Raw genomic sequence first — 10,000 nt, forward strand, 5'->3', positions numbered from 1 at the left:
TAATGCCTCATCTGAAGCTCCTCCCACCAAACGCCCTCTGACCTTATAAAACTCAAATTCCCCTGAAAACACGTCATTAACATGTTTGTTCAGGAAATATAAATCATGATCATTAAATATAAATCTATAAAAATAATAAAAAGTCATCGACATAAACATCACATTATTCATCAGAAAAACACAAACTATTTCTGAAAATATTGGTTGATTAAAAGATCAATTATTCACTTGGTTAATTGATGATTTAATTGATAAACGAATCATAAATATAATAAAGAAAAATCATGTTTTTGACAAATATGTGAAACTTTGGACTAAAATGTTACTTTTTATCATCATTTTATTTGCTTTGTCATTTTTTGTCTTGATCGTTATATTTCATTTGTAATATCATTATTATAAATATGACTGATCATGTTTTGACCTTTGACCCCGTTTGATCCTCAAACTTTGTCATTTTATTGTAATTTTCATGTATGAAGTGAATATAAACAAATACAATGAGCGTTATGAAGTACTTGTACACAGAAAACTGCAGTATTCACACAGAGTCCAGTCGTTCTAAAACAATCACCGTTTATTTTTTATATTTACAATATATTAAAGTTTAATGCAAAATTCATAACGAGACGTCGCTTTGTTCCATCGCCAAAAGAAACAAAGAAATACTGCGTTTGCTCCATGTCTGACCCGCTCGAATCCCCGCGACTGCATAGAGTTCCAACCGACAGACGCACATGCAACACAGCCACGCCCAGAGCCACGCCCAGAGCCACAGAGCCACGCCCAGAGCCACAGAGCCACGCCCAGAGCCACATAGCCACAGAGCCACGCCCAGAGCCACGCCCAGAGCCACGCCCAGAGCCACGCCCAGAGCCACCGAGCCACGCCCAGAGCCACGCCCAGAGCCACAGAGCCACGCCCAGAGCCACGCCCACAGCCACAGAGCCACGCCCAGAGCCACAGAGCCACGCCCAGAGCCACAGAGCCACGCCCACAGCCACAGAGCCACGCCCACAGCCACAGAGTCCCGCCCACAGCCTCCAGAGTCCCGCCCTCACACATGCATAAAAGGCGTTTGGACGTGGACCCGCGGACATTGCGGCCGTGTTAAAATGTTCCTCGGGTTAAAAACTGTTTGAAAAAGTCCAGTTTTTGTAAAAATCATAAAATAATTTAAAAAAAACTTGAAGAAAAGATCAAAATGACGTCTTATTGTCGTTGAGATTTGCACTTTTCTCCCTCGTCTTTAGTGCCTGGAAAGCCCTGCAGTGTGGCATTAAAGCGGGTCAGATCAGTGGAGCGGCGTCTGGAGCGTGTATTTCAATCACAACATCGAGCTGAAAAACGGCGTAAAAGAACGTTCCGGTCGAAAGCGTCGCAGATCGTGACGTTTTCTGCACAAAACACTTTTTTTCTTCACAAAACGTCGCTTTTTGTCCAGAAAAGGTCTCGTTTTGTCCCGTTTATGGCACTTTTTCGGTATCGATACTTGTTCAAACGAGTATTTAGGTCGATACTTGGGTCTAGTATCGAGTAGGATCTGATATTCGCCGTAACGTGAACCGTAACTGCAGATCACGACGTCGCTTAATCCACGACACGCCCTTTAATGCCAGACTGCGGAAGAAAAGCGACGGCGTCTCCATGGAAACCAGCACCTTTAACTTTGTGTTTTCAGACAAATCCAACTTTAAATCAAACAAAAAATCAACTAAAACTATAATTTAATATAAAAGTGGATTTGAACACTTTTGAATTCCCGTCTTTTTCTTCTGCGTTTGACTCTGGACATGAAACACGCCGCCATGTCCACAGCGCCCCCTGTGGACACAAAGATGTCCACAGCGCCCCCTGTGGACACAAAGATGTCCACAGCGCCCCCTGTGGACACAAAGATGTGGACACAAAGATGTCCACAGCGCCCCCTGTGGACACAAAGATGTCCACAGCGCCCCCTGTGGACACAAAGATGTCCACAGCGCCCCCTGTGGACACAAAGATGCCCACAGCGCCCCCTGTGGACGCGGAGATGCCCACAGCGCCCCCTGTGGACGCGGAGATGCCCACAGCGCCCCCTGTGGACGCCGCCATGCCCACAGCGCCCCCTGTGGACACAAAGATGCCCACAGCGCCCCCTGTGGACGCGGAGATGCCCACAGCGCCCCCTGTGGACGCCGCCATGCCCACAGCGCCCCCTGTGGACACAAAGATGCCCACAGCGCCCCCTGTTGACGCCGCCATGTCCACAGCGCCCCCTGTGGACACAGAGATGCCCACAGCGCCCCCTGTGGACGCCGCCATGCCCACAGCGCCCCCTGTGGACGTGGAGATGCCCACAGCGCCCCCTGTGGACGCCGCCATGTCCACAGCGCCCCCTGTGGACACAGAGATGCCCACAGCGCCCCCTGTGGACGCGGAGATGCCCACAGCGCCCCCTGTGGACACAGAGATGCCCACAGCGCCCCCTGTGGACGCCGCCATGCCCAGAGCGCCCCCTGTGGACGCCCCGCCATGCCCACAGCGCCCCCTGTGGACGCCGCCATGCCCACAGCGCCCCCTGTGGACACAGAGATGTCCACAGCGCCCCCTGTGGACGCCGCCATGCCCACAGTGCCCCCTGTGGACACAGAGATGCCCACAGCGCCCCCTGTGGACACAGAGATGCCCACAGCGCCCCCTGTGGACGCGGACATGCCCACAGCGCCCCCTGTGGACACAGACATGCCCACAGCGCCCCCTGTGGACGCCGCCATGCCCACAGTGCCCCCTGTGGACACAGAGATGCCCACAGCGCCCCCTGTGGACACAGAGATGCCCACAGCGCCCCCTGTGGACGCGGACATGCCCACAGCGCCCCCTGTGGACACAGACATGCCCACAGCGCCCCCTGTGGACGCGGACATGCCCACAGCGCCCCCTGTGGACACAGACATGCCCACAGCGTCCTCTGTGGACGCGGACATGCCCACAGCGCCCCCTGTGGACACAGACATGCCCACAGCGTCCTCTGTGGACGCGGACATGCCCACAGCGCCCCCTGTGGACACAGACATGCCCACAGCGTCCTCTGTGGACGCGGACATGCCCACAGCGCCCCCTGTGGACACAGAGAGCGCCGACTGTCCAAAGAATACAAGATTTATGATTGTGATGAACGTGTTTCTTGCGTCGAGGGTCAATTCTAATGTGGACGAGTGAAAAGTGAAGGAATAAAGCAGAGACTGTGTTTCTGGTGGAAACGGCGTAACTATGACAACAGTGAAGGTTTCCACCGAGAGAAATGCAGTACTTCAGTATTTAACGTTACTTTCTGGGAAAAGATCATGTTTTAGAAAACCTACTAAAACTGGCACGAAATAAAATCAGTCCAAACAAAACGCGTCATTATCGGCGGGAAAACGTCCACGATCCCGGCGAAACGTGCCACCTGCTGGTCGCCGCGGGTAACTCACGCTCAAGTGTCGGAATACTTCAGACCCAACACAACATTCAGCGTCCTAAAGTACTCACATTGTGTACTTTTTTGTACTTCTTTGAACATGTTTTTGAGTCGTTTTACTTTGGCATCTCGTGTTGTCATGGTGCAAAAGCTACCTGGACGTCCCCCTGAAGACAGAGGAAGACCGTCGAGACCGTGAGGGGCGGATCGAGGGGCGGGTCGAGACCGTGAGGGGCGGGTCGAGGGGCGGGTCGAGACCGTGAGGGGCGGGTCGAGGGGCGGGTCGAGACCGTGAGGGGCGGGTCGAGGGGCGGGTCGAGACCAGGCACCGAAAATGGCAAAATCCACAAATTTAAAGCCAATAGTTTGTCAAAAAACGTTCTCAAATGCTTAAATTTGCAATAAAACCAAACTCTGACTCGTTCCTCAGAGCCTCAGCTCGGCTCATGGTGAGTCATATTTAGAGCCTTATTATCACCAGATTTTGACCCTGTCGAGCCCTCGTGGACGAGCGTCGGGCGGAAGCTTCCGGAGTTTCCACAAAAACACAGCAGACGTTTGGTTCTTTGCAGACGACGTTCTTTTATCCACAGCTTTGTGTTTTAATCCGACTAAATCACGACTAAATCAAACCAAAATGTCAGAAAAACCACAAAACCTTCCCCGTCATTTGCTCCTTGGTTTTGCTTGTTCTTCTAGTGTTTCTAAAACTTCAAACGCATCGACCCGACTCAAAGCAAACGTCCCGCATCACGTTCAGGGTAAAAAAAGCAAAGTAAGTCGGGTAACGAAGCGTACGACACAAATATAAATTAGTCAAATACATGTTCCGCGTTTCCATGGAGACCTGCCCTTCCCGAGGCCCATGCGGAGAGGAAACGGCAGCGACGGTTTCCGCTTTGGTAAAACTGTCCGTGCGTTGGCGAGCGTTGGCGAGCTACGCGGCGGTCTCCTGGCGCTCTTCGTCCTCTTCTCTCAGATAACCGCCGCCGCCACGTTTGTATCGGGGGTAGAGAGAACCCGCCTCCTCGTCCTCGTCCTCGTCGGAGCGGTCGAACAGGAAACGCCGTCCGCCGGTCGGGCTGCGGCAGAAAGCAAAAAGAGCGTTAGAAGTTTGGGCGAAAGGAGCGGTGAAAAGAGGCGTGGTCATGAAATCCAAACTGTAGGTGGCGCTGGCGTGCTCAGTTCGACCGTGAGCTCATGAGTTTGCAGCAAATAAAGAATCGCACATAAAAAACATCATCTTGTTTTGATTTGACTAAAATATGGAAAAGATCAAACTGGTGTTGAACCTATAGAAGGTCAAAACAAGACCGTTTGAAGGAAAAAGTCCTCAAAAAGCATGAATTTGCCTTTTTCTCACTTTGAAGCATCGTTTTTGTTCTTTGACTTCATGAAACGTGATTCAAACCAAACCAAACGTGACAAACAAATCGAGCATTGAACAAACTCAACACAAAGAGCGAATATTCAGTCATCTTTTTCATGCAACACTCCAAAACGAGCAAGTGAACACACGTTAGGCCACGCCCAGGTAAGGCCACGCCCACGTTCTCCGCACGCCTTGGGTTAGAACCACACCATGCTTCGCTCCGGGGCGCCACCTACTGCCTCAGTCGCTGTCCGGTCGGAACAGATACTTCATCATGACGCTGTCCACCTTCTTCTTCCTCTTCTTGTCGTCCTTCTTGTTTACGGGCGGGGCTGGCGACTCGTTTCCCTCCTCGCCGCCTCCTCCTCGCTCCTCCTCCTCCGGACTCGACGACCTGCGATTGGGTCTCTTTTTGACGCTGCTCGCGCTTCTATACGAGATCGTGGACGCGCCCGAGCTCGAATCGGAGTCGGACTCGGAATCGGACGAACTAGACGAGGACGAGGAGGACGAGGAGTCACGTTTTTTGGACTTCTTCTTGGACTTCTTGGAGCGCTTCTTGAAGCGCCTCCTCCCGTCGTCCGAATCGTCCGACTCTGAGCTGTTGCTGCGTTTCTTCTTCTTTCCCTTGTTTTTGCTTTTGCTTCGTCGCCGGCCGCTGGCGCTGCTGGAGCAACGCGACGCCCTGTTGCAGTCGACCGCGGACGCCGACCTCCGCAGACCGCTTTTGGGTCGCGCTTCTCCGTTGACGCTCCTCGCATCGGCGTCCGCAGCCTTCACCGCCTCCTCCTCGGAATCTTCCAGACTCCGCCTCTTGAACGTTATGGGTTTGAAGCTGAGCACTTCGTTTATCGCCTTTTCCAGATCCGGGTCGAGGTAGTTCCGATGACTCACCGGTTTGATGTCCGCCGTCTCGTTGGCGTTTTCGAGCGTGGACGATCTCCCTTGCGGCGGCGGCATCGACACGCTGCGCCCGGTCGAAGACAGCGGACTGAAACCCGACCGTTCCGTACGCGCCGCGCTTTTGCCGTCGTCAAAGTCCACGTCGAATTCGCTCAGTTGGCAGCTGCGACCGAGCGAATCGGCGCGGCTGGCGCTGCCGGGGCTACGAGCTAAAGACCTTCTGCTGTAACAAGGGCTCGTTCTCCGGTCGTCCAGTCTCGAAGCCGCTTTCCTTCGCGCCAACGGACTCGACAGACCTAAGCTGATCGTCGATTTGGCGTCGTCTTCGGGACTGAAACCCAATCGCGTCGACGCCTGACTCGGAGCGTTGTACGAGACGGTCGATTCGTTGTCGAAGTCGCCCCACCTGCTGTCCATCCCTTTCCTGGAGATTGCCGACTGCGCGTCATCAGCGACTTGCGGCTTTCTCCTCGAGCCGATAGAATAACGCTCGTCGTACAGGTCCAAGCCTTTGGACTTGGACTTGAAGGAAAGCGCGTCGTTGTCCGCGCCTTCCTTGAGCGTGCTGAATAGGGCGTCGCCTTTGGAGTCCACGTTGGCGCGTTTCCTGTAGCTCAGCGAACTCATGACGGAAACGGAGCGCGGCGCCGGCGTCTCCGGGTCTTTGACTTCCTTGTTGGCCTCCTTCCAGTCCTTACCCTCTTTCCAGTCTTTAGCGTCTACGTTAGCGGCGAATCTACGAAGAAAAGAAGCAGGAGAAGCACAAAGGATGAAGAGAATGGAGCGAGAGAGGATGGAGGGAGGAGTGGGGCGGGGCAGGTGATATGATAGAGGGAGGAGTGGGGCGGGGCAGGTGAGAGGATGGAGGGAGGAGTGGGGCGGGGCAGGTGAGAGGATGGAGGGAGGAGTGGGGCGGGGCAGGTGATATGATGGAGGGAGGAGTGGGGCGGGGCAGGTGATATGATAGAGGGAGGAGTGGGGCGGGGCAGGTGAGAGGATGGAGGGAGGAGTGGGGCGGGGCAGGTGAGAGGATGGAGGGAAGAGTGGGGCGGGGCAGGTGAGAGGATGGAGGGAGTAGTGGGGCGGGGCAGGTGAGAGGATGGAGGGAGGAGTGGGGCGGGGCAGGTGAGAGGATGGAGGGAGGAGTGGGGCGGGGCAGGTGAGAGGATGGAGGGAGGAGTGGGGCGGGGCAGGTGAGAGGATGGAGGGAGGAGTGGGGCGGGGCAGGTGAGAGGATGGAGGGAGGATTTAGAGGAAACCAGAGAAACTAAAGAGGAATAAGAAAGTCTGATGTTAGAGCAGATACAAGCCGCTCTTAAGCTGCTTCCTCCTGGTCCTACACTCAGAGACAGAAGTATCTAGTCCAAAGTGAAGTGTACGTAGTGTGTATTTGTATTTGTATCAGAGTACAAGGAGTTTAGTATTTGCTTTAAAATACTTTTGGATGAAACAAAACTCCAGACGATCGAGGACTCGACCCAAAAACTGTCATAAACATCACAAACATCACAAACATCACAAACATTACAAACATTACAAACATTACAAACATTACAAACATCACAAACATCACAAACATCACAAACATCACAAACAAATATCATTATCATTATTAGGCCCGAGCCCCAGCAGGGCGGAGGGCCTATTGCAACGCTGCCGAAGGCGGAGCCCGCATGTTTGGTGCCCCGTCGCCCCTGGCAAGTACAGTGAACTAGCCCATGCCGAAGGCATGGATCATGCATACTTACTCCTGCTATGACAGAAATAGTCAACAATGAGTGAATGGGCGTAGCCCATTCACTCATTGTTGACAACAGCAGCGCGAAGCGCTGCATTCCTCCAAAAACCCTCCTGGCATCGTCCCGTACGCGAGAATCCATGCCACAGGCATGGGCCATGCTTGTATCTGCTCAAATCAATGGAAGTCTATGGGGAGTGGGCGGGGCATCCCGACGGAATAGGGAGTGACGAGCGCGTAAGCGCTCGTAATGATGATTCCACCCCATGACAGCATGGGGAAGGCTTAGAGCTTTCAAACGATGTATAATTTGTTGTAGTGGAAACGGCTATATTGTTTTTGCTAAAAATATTATTATTAGGCCCGAGCGACACAAGCTGCGAGAGGCCTATTAGTCTTGTAAGGCCGTGCGAAGCACGGCTGCGAAAGTGCGCACGTAGTGCGCCCACTTCCAAACACTCACTAACGCACTCCTTCACTCATGCATCGCCCCGTGCATACTAATTAGTTGTAGGAAAATGGAACATTACCGTTGGAAACGGGCGAAGCCCGTGCAAAAGTTCGCACTAAACGAGCACTTTACATATCCCCATATAAAGCACTCATTTGCGCTAAGTAGCTCATGAATACGTTCCCCATCTCTTGCATGTTCCGTGCATATAAGCATGTAATGCAAAAATTTAACATTATTACTGTTTAGAGGGCCAAAAACACAAAGTGGGCGGAGCCCACTCAAAATTAACGAAAGTACCCGTCAGTGACCACACCATGAGGTAAGAAAGCGCGAGCGCTTTCCGAAAATGTATAGTTCATGATATTTGAAAAATGGGAAACATTGTTTTCGCATCGGAATATTATTCTTTCTTTCTTTCTTCTTCTTCTCGGGACCAACCCCCCTATTTTTCACCCAGTGAACATTGACGAAAAGTCACAAAAATTAGCACACCTCTAAAAATCGTGCCTCTCTACATTCTGGCTATTTCCTTTTTCTAAAATTAAAAAAATGGCGCGTCAGCGCCCCCAAATGTACCAAAAATGCATTGAGAGATGGGAAATGACCCAAAAAAAATCTGATCGTAGAATCATGAAATTTGGCGCAGAGGAAGATGGTGACAAGAGAAGTAAAAAATATTATTACGGCAACGCCGTCCGCCCAACCAAATGTCGGCCATATTGGTTCAAAAATGGCTAATTATGACTTGGGAGTTTTTCCAAACGTCGTACTTTTACAAACTCCTCCCAGGGCGTTGGCCCTAAAAAGCTGAAATTTGGTGAAAATGCTACTGAGGAGTGGAACATCAAAAGTTATCCAAATTACATTGATACCTCTCACGGTCTCTGTGCGGCGAAGCCGCAAACTGTAGCTAGAATTTCAGAAATCTCCCATATTTAAAATTTCTGCCGTTTGCGCAAATAAAGTCCGAATTGCGTCAAATTAGAATCAGTTGTTAAACTCTTTGCCCTAAACCTACTTGAAGTGAAATACATTAATTTGGCACCACAGCGCCCCCTACAGATTTTATATGGAGGTTAAATGTTTAGTTTTGCGAAATTATATGAAATTTGACACACAACTCAATTTTGGCATCCTGATCAAAAAAGTCAATGAGACCCATGTCATAATTGTTATGGCGTTGCCGTAGCGATGACCGAAACCTCCCATGTTATTCCAATGGGGAAATCGCCAGAACATGTTTACACTTTAGACTTTCACAAACTCCTCCCAGGGGCGTTAGCCCTATTAACCTGAAATTTGGTGAGACTCATCATCAGGGGTGGACCATCAAAAGTTATTCACATTTTTATTCAACATTTTGCCAATAATTCAAAATAAAATTGCTTTTTGATGGTAAAACAAAGGGGAGAAGATGTGACAGAGTCAGAGATTCAGCAGTAGGCGTAATAAAAGGACAATTGGGGCGCGTTAGCGCCCCCTCCTCTTGCGGCGTGGCGGTGGCGGCGTGGCGAGGGCCGATCATTGTCGCCTGCGGCTTTAATTATCATTATTATTATTGCTGTTGCTTATTTTTGTTGCATATTTAGATTTTTTTAATAATAAAATACTTCAGCCTCACAGAGGCTAAAGTACTTCATCTGCTCCTTCCACAGTTAAACACGTCATTAACACGTCATTAACACATCATTAACACGTCATTAACACGCTAACGTTTCATTCTAAATGAACTTTGCCCTTTTAAAATTCACTCTTTTGTCGAGTTGGACGATGAGCCATGGACTCTGTTTTGTGCTTGGTCTGTTTCTTTGCCGCTCCAGCGCTCCCCTGCTCTCCAGCGCTCCCCTGCTCTCCAGCGCTCCCCTGCTCTCCAGCGCTCCCCTGCTCTCCAGCGCTCCCCTGCTCTCCAGCGCTCGCCTGCTCTCCCCTGCACTCCTCCTGTGTCAGGCTGCGTTTTCTTTTTCCATTACAGGCAACAGTGAGCAGCGAAGGGGGCGGCGAAGGGGGCGGGGGCGAGAGGAATGGGTTTGAAATGACACTGAAACGTCGCCACAGATGTGAAGAGGGGACGACAGGGTTGGACTGGACCAG

At 51.3% G+C, this 10,000-nt stretch overlaps 1 protein-coding gene across 14 annotated transcripts in view; it reads right to left on the reverse strand.

The window, feature by feature from the left end:
- Nucleotides 1-3,298: 3,298 nt before the first annotated feature.
- The window catches only part of myo18ab (myosin XVIIIA b), a 162,198-nt gene continuing 155,496 nt past the window's right edge, over nucleotides 3,299-10,000 (reverse strand). For 8 of the 14 annotated variants that reach the window (XM_072456328.1, XM_072456263.1, XM_072456246.1 and 5 more), the window contains 2 exons: nucleotides 5,051-6,453; nucleotides 4,398-4,524 (listed from right to left, as the gene is read on the reverse strand). In XM_072456328.1, coding sequence (XP_072312429.1) covers nucleotides 5,055-6,453 — 1,399 coding nt within the window. In that variant the 3' untranslated portion in view covers nucleotides 4,398-4,524; nucleotides 5,051-5,054. Of the gene's footprint in view, nucleotides 4,525-5,050; nucleotides 6,454-10,000 lie in introns of all 14 variants that reach the window. The other 6 variants (XM_072456319.1, XM_072456302.1, XM_072456288.1 and 3 more) reach the window with 2 other exon arrangements.

Source organism: Eucyclogobius newberryi, unplaced genomic scaffold (genome assembly GCF_026437365.1).
Source record: "Eucyclogobius newberryi isolate DKJ021-1_F unplaced genomic scaffold, fEucNew1.0.hap1 SCAF_10, whole genome shotgun sequence".
Lineage (NCBI taxonomy): Eukaryota > Metazoa > Chordata > Actinopteri > Gobiiformes > Gobiidae > Eucyclogobius > Eucyclogobius newberryi.